The following is a 15920-nucleotide window of genomic DNA, read 5'->3' as shown; positions in this document are numbered from 1 at the left end:
ATAGAAGTTGTTGCCACCATCAAGGTTAGTCCTATCACAACAACCGTGATAAGAACTGGAGAAGTTGATATATCGACAATTGTTGTATCGGGAACGCCTCCGCTCGTTCATGAAGCTGAAAGGGTGGGAGCAGACGTAGGACATCAAACTGATGTAGCCTTGTCTAGAATTGGTGAGTTTTATCAGTTACTTGCTTTAAACTTATAATTAATATTTCAGAATGCTCATTGCGTTTCTCTCTTGCTTGCAGAATCTTCATCCCTTCCACCCAAGAGTCTCATAGATTTAGATCCGAAGCTGACGGAGATCTCAGCTATAAAGTTAACTGACGAAGCTAGTACATCGATGATTGTTATCCCTGAACAAACTTCGGTTGCTGTCAACGTTGAACTAACATCGTCGAGACAAGGAAGCCGAGCTAGAGGATCTTCTGTTAGACTCGATATATTTTCCTTCATTGTTTCTTTTGAATTTCAAGAATCCTAGGTATTGAATCTGGTTCCAACAACCTTCAGATTGCTTATTTGTTGTCTTTTTCTTGCAGAGCTGCCCTCTCTTTATCATTCGATCAAGGCGTTGATGTCGGATAATGATCCAGATAGGGCTTTAATCAGCCTGGAACTTCACAACTTTACTTCCTTTCTGAGTGTGATGATTGATAAAATCCTTCATCATGGGTTATCCTTCGACCAATTTAGACGATCCCTTGATTGTTAGGTGAAAGGAGTTAAGGAAGAAGGACATCCAGACCTATCCGAATCCATTGCTGTAGACTTAGTTTATTTAGAACAGGACCTCGAGTAACCATAAGGCTACTGGTGCTTCCTCATATATAGCTGCTCAACTAGAATCAAGATTGAAGAAATGGCATGATACCAGAGTATCTATCAAGACTGAGCTCCAAAAACAAGAGGGTCGTGTCACACAAATGACGGTAGTTCTCTCAAGGAAGGAAAAGGCCCAGGCTGAATTGCTCAACTCTTTACCTTCGAGTCGCGAGGAAATAGCCAACCTTGAAAAGGCCTTGAAATATGCCAAGGATTCTTATGCCATCCTTGAAAGTGAATTGGCCGGTGTAGAACGCTCTCGAAGGCAAATGCTTGAGAATTTACAGCCTGAAAAAGAAAAGCTAGACAAGTTAAAAGATGAAGCTGCAAGGGCACTGAATGCCACTGAGGATTCAATCAGGGCTGATCTGAAAACCGAGCTTGAGCAAGCCTATGCAGAGGAGCTCTCTAGACTAGAACAGCAGATTTTTAGCCATAAAGAGGAGCTCTCTAGACTAGAACAGCAGATTTTTAGCCGTAAATTGTCTTTAGATTGATAGAATCACTCTTGTATCTCTTTTGACTTTATTAATAAAGTTTTCTTTTTAGTGTACTTCTACTATTATGATTTCTCATTCTATTTGGAATAAATAATCATAATATTCGTAGAATTTTGTTAGCAAACTCTCAACCATTAACGGATTTAATGTGCCTTTACCGATTATCGTTTGAATCGGGTTAGCATATAGATTGTCTAAATCCTTTCTACATGTAATTTTATACTAAAAAAATTAAACTCTCTTAGGCTGTATACTACAACATTGAATATGTAGCCTACATGTATTAGATGTAGGCTTATCTCTAATAAGGGATCGAGATAACATCCCCCATGCATAGAAGGCATGGATTTCGGTGTTGAAAAATTATGTCTTCTCTTGGGGCGAAGACAAACCCGATGCCAGAGAGGACGAATTTTGTATTCTATTTTCTGGTCTCTTTTTTATTGGTAGAGATGAACCCAATGTGAGAAAGGAAGAATTTTATATTCTATCTCTTGGTCTCCTTTTTATTGGTAGAGATGAACCTGATGTATGAGAGGACGAATTTTATATTCTATCTCCTTATCTCTTTTTTATTGGTAGAGATGAACCCGATAAGGGAGAGGGAGAATTTTATATTCTATCTCCTGCTGTAAGAGAAACTCAAAGTGAGATCTCCACCTCGAGAATCTTAAAATATGAAACGAAGAGTGGGATCTCCACTCTGAGAATCAAAAAGATTTGGATACTCTAACTTTTATAGTATTAGTTACCTGGTCTGAAGATGAATTTCTCGTTTATCAAAGTGAAATTCTGACTTCAGCCAAAGCTGTAGACATTTGACTGAAGAGGAATGAATAGATGCCATTTGCTCATCGAAAGGGAATTCCAGTCCTAAAAATGGACCTCTCGTTCATTGAAGGAATCGAGAAGGGATTTTGGCTTTGGTCCTAACTATAGGAAGGTTTGACCAAGTGGGGGTTTGAGACGATTTTAACTATTTAAAGGTTTGATCGCTCGATTTGGGTAGAAATCTTCTGTTTATCGAAAGAGAATTCTAATTTTATAAGTGGACCTCTCGTTCATGGAAAGAATCGAGAGGGGATTTTCGCTTTGGCCCTAACTGTAGATAGGTTTGACTAAGAAACAGTGGGAGTAGGGGAACAAATAACAATGAGAATATCAATTTGTACAAAACACTCACTTTGGGTTTTCGGTATCAAGTGATAAGATCTTGACATGAAAGGGGTTCGCTGATTATCATGGATCAGTAGATTGAAAAGTCGTGTCAGGAGTTCAATAGAGGGAGTGTTAAAGGCTTAGACACAGTGGTAGTTTGAATGGATTTAACTGTGAAGAATTTTGGTGGACCTACCGTTAATTAATTTGATCAGTGAGGGATTTTGTGGTGGAGGACTATGGATCATTAAGCACTCCACAATTACACCCTGGGAGTTTCGTGAGGAAAGATTGACCATATGTAGTCGTTGAATCTTATCTCAACGAAAGAATGCTTAGAAAATCATAGTGGGAGGATTTTAATCATCTTGAAAATAATTAAATAGCCATAGTGGGAGATTCTTAATTATTTTCATAATAATTAATAATGGATTATTCAGATAATTAGTTTCTATCTGGAATAATCGACTGATCTCAGGTTATTCTTAAAAATACTCTGTACGGTATTCTCTAGGAACTTCTCATTTAAATAGGTTATCCCGAACGTACTAGGGATAGTACTTCTTTAAGAACTTCCTATTTATTGGTATCATGAGTTTGTGGCCATCTTGGATAATCAAGCAGTATGCACCGTTTGAATAGGCTGTCTCTATTACAAACGACCATACTCATTTGGGTTGAAATTTACCTTTCTTCTTGGAATTGAGTATCATTGGTCGTCGGACAGCAAGAACCAAGTCTCCTTCCTTGAAGCTTCATTTTTAGACTTTCTTGTTAAAGGCTCTGGAAATTCTAGCTTAGTAGAACTCGATTTGTGGTTGAGCTTCTTTACACCTTTCGTCTAACATCTCGAGTACTTCAAGACGTTTCTGATGTTGTTCTTTCGTCATCACACTCGTTGCGAGGGCGATGCGGAGGGAAGGAATTTGGATTTCTAACGGGAGAATAGCTTCACACCCATATACTAGGGCTTACAGAGTTTCTCCAGTAGGCATGCGGACGATGATGTGATAGGCCCAAAGAGCTTTACCAAGTTTGTCATCCTAGTCTCGCTTATTGATTCTCACAAACTTTGACAAAATTTTTATGATGGTCTTGTTGAAGGCTTCAGCCAATCCATTTATGGTGGGATTATATACGGTCGATAAAACATCTTGAATTTTGAATTTTTCGTAGAATTTGATGAAGATATTACTGACAAACTGAGACCCGTTGTCATGTACAATTCATCTCGGAACACCATTCGAATTGGGTGGTTTGAAGTAGAATTCGTGAATGTTATTTATAGCCAATCCAAATTTGTTTTTTTTTTTTGAATTTGAATTTGTCGGTGGTCAACATTTAAAATTGAATCGTTTTGTACAAACTGATCAGCTTTACACATTGTCCAACGTTGTCGGTGGGAATCAATTTTTGAAATCAGGTCAGCTTTACACATTATCCACTGTATACACAGCTCAGCTTTCCTTGAATTGTGTGAAAGCTTTGTATGAGTGAGAATTATTTTTTGAAATTAGGTTAGCTTTACACATTGTCCAATGTATACACAACTTAGCTTTCCTTGAATTGTGTGAAAGCTTTATACAAGTGGGAATCATTTTTTAAAATCAGGTCAGCTTTACACATTGTCCAACATATACACACTCAGCTTTCCTTGAATTATGTGAAAGTTTTGTACGAGTGGGAATCATTGAAATAATTAGGTCAGCTTGACACATTGTCCAACGTATACAGCTAAGCAAATTTGAATTTTGTGACAAATTGATAACAGCTGGAAAGCATTTCCTGAAATCAGCTCAACTTTACACATTGTTCAATGTATACAGCTAAGCAAAGTTTTATAAATAGCATACTAGATTAGGTCCATCATATTTATCATCATCTTCATCTTCATATGATGATAATTTTTTGTCCAATATCATTGCAGAAATTAATTAAACCAAAGAAGTAATTTGTGAGTACATCAACAACAACATGATCCTCGTTAACAATTTACGTTAACAAAACTACCAACCGATCCATGATGGCTCGATTCCCAATCATGCAATGATCAACCGCGATCGAGAAACCACACATCAGAATTTGGTCATAGATTACTTTGTCGATAATCCACGTTTTGGGGAAGATATGTTTTGTCGTCGATATCGGATGTCAAGAAGTTTGTTCCTTCGTATTGTTGATGCAGTGAATGATCATGACTATTACTTCCAACAACGAAGTGATGGACTTGGTAGAATGGGATTATCACTGTTACAGAAAGTAACAGTTGTTTTTCACATGTTGGCATACGGTCTACCAACTGATGCTACGGACGAATACGTTAAAATAGGTGAGTCAACAGCAATTGAAAGTATGATAAAAAAATTTCGTGCTATGGTGGAAATATTCGCAGAGCGGTATCTAGGAACACCTAACGCTAACGATATTGCTAGGCTACTCTATATTGGTAAAAAAATGTGGTTTTCCAGGAATGTTAGGAAGTCTTGATTGTATGCATTGGAAATGGAAAAATTGTCCAACGGCATGGTCTGGGCAATACGCAGAACGTGGTGGGTCACCAACTATTATCCTTGAAGCTGTGGCAGATTATGATCTTTGGATATGGCACGCATATTTCGGTATGCCAGGCACCAATAATAATATCAATGTGCTGGAGTCATCTAATCTTTTCTCTAATCTAGCTCAAGGTATTGCTCCTCCTGCTCACTATGTTATTCAAGGAAAAGAGTATAATATGGGTTATTATTTAGCTGATGGTATATATCCAAAATGAGCTACTATTGTACAAACAATCCAACAGCCACAAGGTAGGAAGAAAAAATATTTTGCCATGAAACATGAAGCATGTAGAAAAGATGTAGAACGTGCGTTCGGAGTTCTCCAATCACGATTTGCAATTGTGGTAGGATCATCACGTTTTTGGAAAAAAACATGTATTACATGACATAATGACTGCATGCATTATTATGCACAATATGATAATCGAGGATGAACGTGACCTTTATGCACCAATTCAAGAAGTGATGAAGCACCAACACCAGAAGTTAATATTGTAGCAGATAAAACTATAATATTTACTCAATTTATTGCACATTACAGACAATTCAAGGATAAAGATGCACATATTGCGCTTCGTAATGCATTGATAGATCATTTATGGGAGGAATACACTATTTCAGATAGTTAAGTGCATATTAAATTTGTAATTTTTATATTGTTGTTAATGTTTAATTATTTTATTGTATTTTATTTTATGTTGTGTTTTTAAATGTAATAATTTGGCAATATCAATAATAAAAATATAATATTTTAGCAAACAAGTTATTTTAATTAATAAAATAATATTTTATTGTTTTATTAGTTTAATTTTTTAAATAATAAATCATTTTGTTTGAAAAATATGTGGAAAAAATAAAATTTGATATGTGGGGTTAATTGTTGAAATAATTAAAAATATAGGGAATAAAAAATAATAATATAAAAGTAGATAAAAAAGAATATACTGAGAATATTCTTTTTTGATGCAAAAAATGGTGCAATGGGTTGGAGATGAATTACTGTTAGATCAAATAACTCCAGACTTTAAAAAAATAGTTTAAAAAGTTTTAGATCAAATATTAGATCAAATAACTCCAGACTTTAAAAAAATAGTTTAAAAAAGAAAAAAATAAAGGGCAGTGCTAAATGCATAATAGGCATCCTATTAGAACCCTGTATAGTGCGGGGAAATCTAAGCTACGGAAGGAGCAGAAAATGTGGGGTATTCTGATAGGATGCGTACTCTTAAAATGTTTGTGTTACTCCCCTACTAGTATTGCAATAACAAATGGACCCTGTTATAATTTTGGCACAATTTAGCAAATGAGCATAAACGGTGCAAGTAACATTTTTCAAACAGTACGTGCCCAAAAAGCTCCATAAAACAAAAAAGAACACTGACAAGCATTCACATGAACTACAAAAAACATGTCAAACCCCTAATTGGGAGGCAAAACGTGCACAAGGCCCATGCTCTACATTTTTTTTTTTTTTTGAGATGATGGAGTAGGCAACAAAATTATGGAGAACTGAGAGAGAAAGAATGCCACCTTTATTGGCATGAAACATCATTAAATGCAAGCCTTACCTTCCCTCACTTCCTCATTCTTCGCAAACTGTAGGTATGTGAAGCTATTAACTATAAGGTTTGACATACTGAAAGTTGAAAGCGAGCCCTGAAACTTTTGATCTTTAATTTGTAGGACATGAGGATGAATGGTTATGTGAGTTATGGGCACTGGGAATTTTGCGACGGAATTCCAGTTACTCGCTATTTGGAGCCAGTAGTCCATTCGAAACGGGTCCACTTCTTCCATGAAAAAGATGAAGATCTCTTCAAGGTGCATGCAAGCGTGAAGCCTGTTTCTTGCTATCGCTATAATGATCAGGTTAACTACTGTTTGCAATATAGAGCCTCATTTTTATTTTATTTAAATTGATGTACGTACGTAGGAAATTAAGGGTTACTTGTTGTTTTTTCCCCCCAACTGATTTTTCAGAGGAAGAATGGGAGAGATCAGGAGAAACAAATTAAGAGGAGGAAGCAAAATGGAGCGTGTTATGCAGGTATCAGACAACCTAAGGCTGTTGATGAGGACTTGTACAAGATACCACCCGAGCTCCTCTATCAGCTACCCAAGAGGGTAAACTTTCTTCCAACTTGTTCGTTCAGTATTATTTCTCACTTAATTCATACTTGAATTCAAAGTAAACTGAAGAGCCCCCTTTAAGATGCCTAAAAATGTGTATTAATTATGTAGCAATCCTATACTGTTTTTATTTTTTATTTTTTAGAGGGTTTCTTCTAGAATTGAGTCAAGATAATATTTGATACACATGTAGATGTAGTATTTGTGGTGTGTCTGGTTAAATTTGTTGAGATCGTCTAGAACACAAGCGTAACTAGCAACGTAATTTTTCCGAAAGGTTTTCCACAGTAAGTTGTGGTCTAAAAACAATTTTCCTACTTTTAATTAACTTGGTTTTGTGTTATTTTGGTTTGCAGAAGAGAATGCTTGGCAACTTTTTGTCTGGATGTCTACGTCTCGACTGCATTGCTTGAACGAATCATTGCCTTCAGTTTTCTCCCTGGCTTTGTGACTATAAAATCAATGTAATATTCCAAGAGAAAATGTGAGATGAAGTCATCTTGTAAGCTTTGTGTGTTAAGGCCCCTTTTAATTTCTCACATGCTTGTTGTATATACAGTGCCTTTACTCAATGAGCTCTTTGCTTGATGGAATTTCTAATATTTTATGTTGTTAAATAATCAGTTGGGCTCTCACAGTAAAAGTTGAGAAGACATTGGGAGTGATGGTTGCTTAAAAGATACAGAAGCAATTGGCCTTACATCTTTCTCTCTTGTCTACTCAACTTTAAAGAAGAAAAGCCTGCGCAACTTGCTATTTGTTCCATAGTTTTTTTTTTCCTTTTGTCAGTTACCACGTATATTTGCTTTGCTTAGTCTCATTCCTTGCTGTCCTCCATACCTAAAACATATAGTACTGTCAATAAGTTTCTTACAAATAGTTGTCATGCAAATTAGTAAATGGCATCCTACAAACATCATTCTTTGCCTTACAATATTCATACCGGTAACATTCCATTCCATATTTATTGCATTATCTTTTTGAACCGACACGGCCAAAAATCACATGATTGAGCTACATTAAAGATAATCCGCTCCATTGAACTTGATCTACATATTCTAAAACCCTAACACAACAAGTTTGGGGTGAACCCATCGTCGTTTGATCATTCATCCACTCGTATCAATTTTAATGGTTTTGAATAAATAGAACTTTTCACATGGCTCGACGGATGGTCAAACGACGACGAGTTCACCCTAAACTTGGTGTGTTGGGGTTTTAGAATATGTAAATCAAGTTCAACGGATCGGATCATCCATAATGTCGCTTAATCATGTGATTTTAGAGGCGTCAAGGAGAAAATCTCCTCCTATGACAAGGATACCCATTAATCTCTCTCTCTCTCTATATATATATATATATATATATATATATAGAGAGAGAGAGAGAGAGAGCAATTCTNACACTGCTGGATTTTTCACTTTTAGCGACGGACTAATCCGTCGCTATAAGTCGATATTCCGTCGCTAAAACTTTTGGCGACGGAAAAAATAAAATTCCGTCGCTAAAAGTTCGACGCTATTACAAGGGTCCCTAAAAACACTTTTAGCGACGGACATTCCGTCGCTAATTGTTAGCGACGGGAAAATGGTCGCTATTTTAAAAAAATAAAAAATTAAAAAAACATTAGCGACGGATTTTCCGTCACTAATAAAACTTTAGCGACGGTTAATTCGTCGCTAAAACTATATTAGCGACGTAAATTCCGTCGCCAATATATTTTTAAATTAGTCAGATATGATTTCGTGCACGTTTTCTGTCGCTAAATAGTAATTTAGTGACGGAATTTCCGTTGCTAAAATGGTATTTAGCAACGGAATTTCCGTCCCTAAAAATTTTAAAAAAGGAATTTGGAAAATATTTTGAAAATTGAAAAAGCCATGTACAATATCGATAATAATTTTTAAAAACCTGTTCAATCAGCAGTATAATATTCAATCTCACGCAAATACCACATCTTATGCATATATTACACATTTAATTCAATAAAAGCAAGTAAAAGTTTCTCGACGGGTACATAATAAATATTGTTTATACAACACAAGAAATTATTTTCAAAGTTATATTAAGGACAATCAATCCTCCTGATCATCATCATCCTCATCCTCAACACCAGCCGCATTATGATTACCCCCGGCTGCACCTTGTGAAGAAGTTCCGGCCTGTAAATATAAATCAAATGTTAACAAGTGTGTGTAAACGTTAATAAGAGTACAAATATAAATATACTACAACACAACACCACAACATCACAACACCACTCGCCCTACCCCTCCCCCTCAACCACCACCACAACAAAATCCCCACTCCCCATCCTCAACCACGACCAAAGCCCCCACCCACCAACCAATCACACTCTACACACCCCCTCCCCCTCCATCACTACCATCACCACCATCAACACCCAATCCCCATTCCTCCCCCCACCACGACCAAACCCCCCACAAACCAATCACATAACGACCACCACAACCAACCAACCAACCAACCCACCAACCAATACCACCAACACTACGCACGCATACACCGTCAACACCACCATCACATAAAAACATTACAAGTATATATTTTGAGGTTTGTGTTAGGGTTAGAGTTAGGGTTTGTGTGTAACAGTTTGTATCAGTGTGTATCAGTATGTACGATATCATCTAATTAAAAAAAGCAAAGTATATATATTACATGTGACGACAGAAACTGTCTCCTATATGCCTCCTGAGCCTCCTGTGGCAGAGTCGACATGAATTGTGTGAACTCCAATACGGTCTGCTCCCGACGCCTCCGTTCTTCCTCTGCAACCCGCTGATATGTTGTTTACTGCGACTGCCAATCTTCAATCGCTTTTAATCGATGCTCCATCGAGTCTTGATATGAACTGCTTCCTGGTATTCCTTGTGGTGCTGCAGACTCTTAGGTGCTACTAGACTCGTGCGGCCTCTGCTCGGATCCTCTCCACCGGTATCTGTTCTTCCTACTTGGTCCAATAACTGTCTCGATGATGGAGTCCTCCTCCTCTCTACTTAGCCGGCCAGGAGTGTTAGAACAGACTTGAGACTGAGTCATTTGCTCCTGTACCTTGGCATGTAATTTCTCCTGCGATATATCAAAACAACCCGAGCAAGTCGACTTACTAATGGTGCATTGATATGAAATTGAATATATAAATGAACTGCTACTTACACACAGATCCTTATTCTTTGCTTTCTTCTCTTCCTCGGCGTAATTCGGGCTCCAGGAAGTCAGAATACGATCTGAAAAATGTCTGAGATCTCCCCTTCCCTATTTTATTCAAATATATCATTAACCCATAACACATAAATTATACTCAACTTAAAAGCTAATATATTATATATCTCAAGCTCTAATTAATGATAATGATGGCTGAAAGACCTGGAGTCCCCGTGATGCTCGTAACTACGAGGCGCGTTGTGATTCCTCCTTGCTATTTCAGCTTGAGCCTGCAAAACAATGTCAAATCGAAACAATATAGAAATTCAAATAATAAATTAAAAATATATATTTCAATAATACCTGAATTTCAGCCATGTCCCAGTAATCGTAAAGTGCAAAAAAATCTACTCCATCCACACGCTCGTCAAGATGCTAAAATCGCTTCCAATCTTCTGTTATTTGGACAAAATATTTTTTCTTTACCTCAAACCGCCATCTCTTGAACGATAAATTGATTTGTCCGAAGCAGTACGTCCAGGCACAAATATTATCATCAAGAAAGAAAAATCGCTTCAGCATATAAAGAAAAAATAGATACAAATCAGTGTATTAAACATAATAATAAACTAATAACTAATAATGATAAAAATTGAAATAAATGACTCACTCATATATATCTCCAATAAGCCACCAGCGCATCAATCCGCTGCGATTTCCACGTTAAAAAAAATATTGAAGAAATCGTGTCTCCTGGCTAAAGCGGCAAGGAAATTGTTGAAAGCATTAGCAAAGGCCCCGACAGGCACTTCATTTTCCCATCGGATCACAGCCCTCCGATTAATATCAGGGATGAGGTTCGTTTCCATGGTAGCATTGCGATCGCGTCTAGGAGGTCGCCCGGTACCTGTGAAACAAAGAATCGAATGAAATAATGAATCAATCTATATTTGGGGAAAAAATTTAAAATAATAACCGATAAACTATAAAAATTTATTCATACCTTTCAGTTCGAGGCATCTACGCTTTGCTTGTTCGTACCTATGCTGCGCGATAGGGCCCACCGCATGATAAGAATCCTAATCCCCCTTCACCTTGGCCGGACCGTGGACTCGCTGATCCGTAATAGAATCTGGCGGTAGTACCACAGCTTCTAAAGCTACGCTATACGGCTCAAATCTCCTCTCCTCCAATACATCTGCATGTAGTGGTGGTGGTATCTCCGCATACTGTGTAGGATCAGCCTGTGTCTCCACGTCATGTGGAGCATCTCCGCGTGATGTGTCCTGTGGCTGCGAGTCATGTGTAGCATCTCCTCCTCCTGTGTAGTAAATGTTAAAAAAATATTAGGCTCATGTTAATAGTTTATAGAAATGTACAGATATAACAAATAAATAAAAATACCTGACGTAGAGGCATGTGCGTCACCTCCAGAATGTCTACCAAATAGTCTCTCAAGCGCTTTCTTACGTAATCCTTTTGTCATCTATACTTTGAAAACATAATGAATATCCAACAAAAGTATATAATGCAAATAATTAATAAAATAGCACATGGCAACAGAATCGCGTGTACATGATGTCCAGTTAAACAGATAATACAAAGGCAATAATGTAATACATACATGACACACCGTGATACATGATAACCAGTCAAACAGATAATATAAAGGTAATAATATAATACATGACACATCGTGATACATGATAACCAGTCAAACTGATGATGTTGAGGCTCTACTCTGCGATCGTGTGCGGATAGCCTGCGACCGTGTGCGTGCCAACGAAAGGACTGTTCTTATAGTTTTATCGACTCCGCTGCGGACATGTTTTTTACCTTTACGCCTTGGCTCACATATAATTGCAGGTACATCAGGGCGCGCTAGTGCAATTTCATCGTCCAGATTATTATTTTGTGTCAATGAAAACTCATCGGCTATTTCGTCGGCCAAGATATCATCCTCATCGTGATCTTCGTCAGACACGACTTCATGAATGTAGGCTCTAGGCGGATTCTTAAGGATAACTCATTCGTCATTTTTCATTATATATTTGATATAAAAGTACTGTTTGGCGTGAGCAGCTAACATGTATTTTTCAGACTGATATATTTCTTTGTTAAGATTAACGATTGTGTAACCATAGTCATCCTTCGCCTTTTTCTGTTCACACCAACGAACCTTAAACATCACATGACTGACTTCCTTATTAATCCCATAGAAAATCTCCACGATGTCTTCTACCTGACCGTAGCAATAGATTTCCCCTTGTATCGGATTTAGATCTTTTGCACTAGCGTATGACAGTTGCAAGAAGGAGCAGAACACACCGATGTTTTGCGTTTGTCGTCTCTCTTCGAGACCGACAATGTTAAACCTAAAGCCGTTGACACAGTAGCCTCCATAATGCTTAACCACATTAGAAGGACCTCTGGCATATAAACAAACTTTCTCAGATAGGTTAATCACATTCATAATCCGTTTGTCAACCTTTAAGAAAAGAAGCAAATAGTTTACATATCTGTTGATAGGCACATATATTTGATATACGAATCAGAAATGTAAAAAGATCTTACTTCACCCTTCAGCCATGCAGGGAATTGTCTAGAGTGTGTGTCCATAACTCTCTTATTTTTTGTTCTGCATTTAAGATTAGTCTGGACATGTCGGATGTGAAGCCTAGACAAGAAGCATTTATAACGGTTAAATAGAGATAATTATTGTGAGGTGATATAATCTGATTCAAACAGTTAAATACTTGCGTCGCGTATATGTTAAATGTAGTATCATTGCTCAGGATATATGTGTGGGCTTGATCTAGCTCCATTTTTGGGAATCTAGTGTCCTCCCCACAATTATTGTAGAATGTACCGTCAATTATTCGTTGGGGACGGTTTAGCCTTGTCTCTACGCCCCGCAAGTAACGAGAGATAAAATTCAAACTCTCGTTACTTATGTAGTTCTCTATGATCGACCCTTCAGGATGTGCACGATTATGCATCAGTTGTTTCATGAAACCCAAATACCTACAAGCATATAGTTTCATGATTTGTGACAAAATTGAACTGAGAAACGTAATTTGACAAATATTAAATGAATATTATAATAATAAATACCTCTCCACGGGGTACATCCAGCGATATTAAACTGGTCCTGCGATGCGGGCTTCGTATGCTAAATGTATTGTGAGATGCACCATGACCGTGAAGAATGATTGCTAAATGTATTGTGAGATGCACCATGACCGTGAAGAATGAGGGTGGAAATAGTATTTCTATTTTACATAGTGTATTAGCAACATGTCCCTCTAATTCTTCAAATTCCCTGACATCAATCACCTTAGAGCACAGTTGCTTGAAGAAACCGCAGAATTCTATTACCACCATCGCGAGTTCCTTGTCAGTATGTCACAATGCAACCGGGAGAAGTTGATGTAATAGAATATGATGATCATGTGTCTTGAGTCCCAAAATCTTTCTGTCCTCAATATGCACATTTGCTGAAATGTTTGAAACATAACCATCCGGTGTCTTCACGGACTTTAGAAATAAACACATATTATGGACCTCATCCTTCGACAGTGTGACACGGGAGGCTGGAAGTTCAAACTTTCCGTCGCCCTTATCTATAGCTTGCAGTTCCGGACGAATGTTCAATTCTGCTAGGTCTCGACGTGCCCTTAAGTCATCTTTTGATTTTTTTCCCGTCCTGTAACAAAGTGTTCAAGAGATTCTCGCATATGTTCTTCTCGATGTGCATGACATCCAAGTTGTGACGTATTTTTAAACCTCTCTAATATGACAGCTGATAAAATATACTGAATTTTGACCATCCATGCGGAAGTTCGGTGCCTTTTGAGACACGCTCATGCGACTGGACATTGCGAGGCCTATTTCCTTTTGATTTTCCCTTTCCCTTCCATTTTTGCTTCAATATTTTTCTCCTAACACCAAATGGATTTTCTTTGTTGAATCTTTTTTTTCCAAATATTTTTCTAGGTAAAGGATGTAGAAGCTCAAATATTTCTTCTCCGGTCAGCCTTGATGGTGCCGGTCTTCTTTCTGAATTGCCGTCGAACTTTCCTACTAACTTTCTGAACTTGTGCCCTGTAGGCAACCATCTTCTGTGTTGCCAATAACAAAACTTACGGCTGTACTTCAGGAACTTTCCCTCATAGTCTGACATGCAAATCAGACAAGCAATCTGACCCTTCGTCGACCATCCAGACAAGTTAGCGCATACAGAAAGACTCCTTACCATAAGCATCATAAGTGCTGACACCTTTTTCCCAGAGAAGCTTCAGGTCGTCAATTAATGGTTGGAGGAAAACATCGATGTCATTTCCAGGAGAATATCTTCCAGGGATCAAAAGTGACAGTATCATGTACGGTTGCTTCATGCACATCAACGGCGGCATGTTGTACGGTGTCAGCAACACTGGCCAGGTAGACCAAGCAAAGCTCATTAATCCATACGGATTAAATCCATCGCTAGCAAGCCCCAGCCTAATATTCCGATACTCTTTACCGAAGTCGGGGTATATACGGTCAATGTGCTTCCATGCCTCACCGTCCGTAGGATGTCTTAGTTTCCCGTCCTCTTTACGGTCGGTCGAGTGCCATCGCATATTCTCAGCCAGCTCGGCAGACATATAAAACCATTGCAGCCTAGGAATAATTGGAAAATATCGGAGAACCTTCATAGGGATTCTGTTCTGCTTATTGGATGTACCGCCTTCGGATGTGCTTACAACTTCTCCTTTCCAACGTGATACATGACATGTCGGACATTCCTCCAGAGCTTCATTATCCTTATTGTACAAGATGCAGTCGTTAGGACAGGCGTCTATCTTCTTGTAATCAAGCCCCAGCGTATCAACAATCTTGTGAGCTTCGTAATAGGTCGCGAGGATGCTTTTCTCGCCGCCTGGAATGACTTTCCTCAGCAAATCTAATAACATCTCAAAATGTGTAACAGTCATCCCACAGAGTGTTTGGATATGAATAAGCCTCGGCATAAAAGAAAGCCTTGTAAACTCCTTACACCCCACGTATAACGGTGACTCGTTTTCTTCAACAAGTCTCATCAATCGATCTACATCTTGAAACATATCATTAGTGTTGACATCACTCACCGACGGCGCTGCAAGAATATCTTCTAACATATCAGTCGTGCCAACTGTCGGATTGCTGACTTCAGTGAATTCTTCCTCTGATTGCATCACCGGGACACCTTCACCGTGATGACTCCAAAATACATAAGAGCTATCAAATCCATTGATTGACAGATGAAAACTTATGTCACTCCTAGCGAGCATTTTACTGTTCCTGTAATTCTTACAAGGACAGAAAATCAACCCGCTTAGCGACCGTAGAGGGTTTGTGTCAGAGTATACAAGGACAGAAAATCAACCCGCTTAGCGACCGTAGAGGGTTTGTGTCAGAGTAGGCTAAGAAAGCTTTTATCTCATCCTTGTACCAGGTGTCTAGATGTCTTCGATCACGTGGTATGCTCATGAACGATTTGTCAGGAACTGTCCGCATCTATAATTTAAAAATTAATGGAAGTGAGCATATCCCGACAT

The 15920-nt window shown here is 38.1% G+C and overlaps 2 protein-coding genes across 3 annotated transcripts; both read left to right on the top strand.

Annotated features, from left to right (window-relative positions):
• Positions 4634 to 5672, top strand: LOC109826745. The gene is made up of 3 exons (XM_020393762.1): positions 4634 to 4814; positions 4954 to 5212; positions 5585 to 5672. Exons 1-3 carry the CDS (start codon positions 4634 to 4636, stop codon positions 5670 to 5672), a joined length of 528 nt encoding a protein of 175 aa, XP_020249351.1.
• On the top strand, positions 6509 to 7775 carry LOC109826329. 2 transcript variants are annotated; one of them, XM_020393350.1, is made up of 4 exons: positions 6509 to 6645; positions 6727 to 6912; positions 7024 to 7167; positions 7530 to 7775. In XM_020393350.1, the coding sequence occupies exons 2-4, from the start codon at positions 6730 to 6732 to the stop codon at positions 7584 to 7586; spliced, it is 384 nt and encodes a 127-aa protein (XP_020248939.1). In that variant the 5' UTR covers positions 6509 to 6645; positions 6727 to 6729; the 3' UTR covers positions 7587 to 7775. The 2 variants fall into 2 exon arrangements, with proteins under 2 accessions (XP_020248939.1, XP_020248940.1); XM_020393351.1 differs by having other exon boundaries at positions 6511 to 6641.

This window comes from Asparagus officinalis, chromosome 10 (genome assembly GCF_001876935.1).
Source record: "Asparagus officinalis chromosome 10, Aspof.V1, whole genome shotgun sequence".
NCBI classification, from domain to species: domain Eukaryota; kingdom Viridiplantae; phylum Streptophyta; class Magnoliopsida; order Asparagales; family Asparagaceae; genus Asparagus; species Asparagus officinalis.
The sequence above is the reverse complement of the archived record's forward strand: the minus strand, read 5'-3'. Positions and strand labels throughout refer to the sequence as shown.

Coding starts and splice junctions, on each gene's coding strand:
- LOC109826745 (XM_020393762.1), top strand. CDS start 4,634: ATGTCAAGAAGTTTGTTCCTTCGTATTGTTGATGCAGTGAATGATCAT. Junction 4,815..4,953: donor GGACGAATACGTTAAAATAG/GTGAGTCAACAG, acceptor GTGGTTTTCCAG/GAATGTTAGGAAGTCTTGAT. Junction 5,213..5,584: donor TATGTTATTCAAGGAAAAGA/GTATAATATGGG, acceptor TGCACATTACAG/ACAATTCAAGGATAAAGATG.
- LOC109826329 (XM_020393350.1), top strand. CDS start 6,730: ATGAGGATGAATGGTTATGTGAGTTATGGGCACTGGGAATTTTGCGAC. Junction 6,913..7,023: donor GCTATCGCTATAATGATCAG/GTTAACTACTGT, acceptor CTGATTTTTCAG/AGGAAGAATGGGAGAGATCA. Junction 7,168..7,529: donor TCTATCAGCTACCCAAGAGG/GTAAACTTTCTT, acceptor TTTGGTTTGCAG/AAGAGAATGCTTGGCAACTT.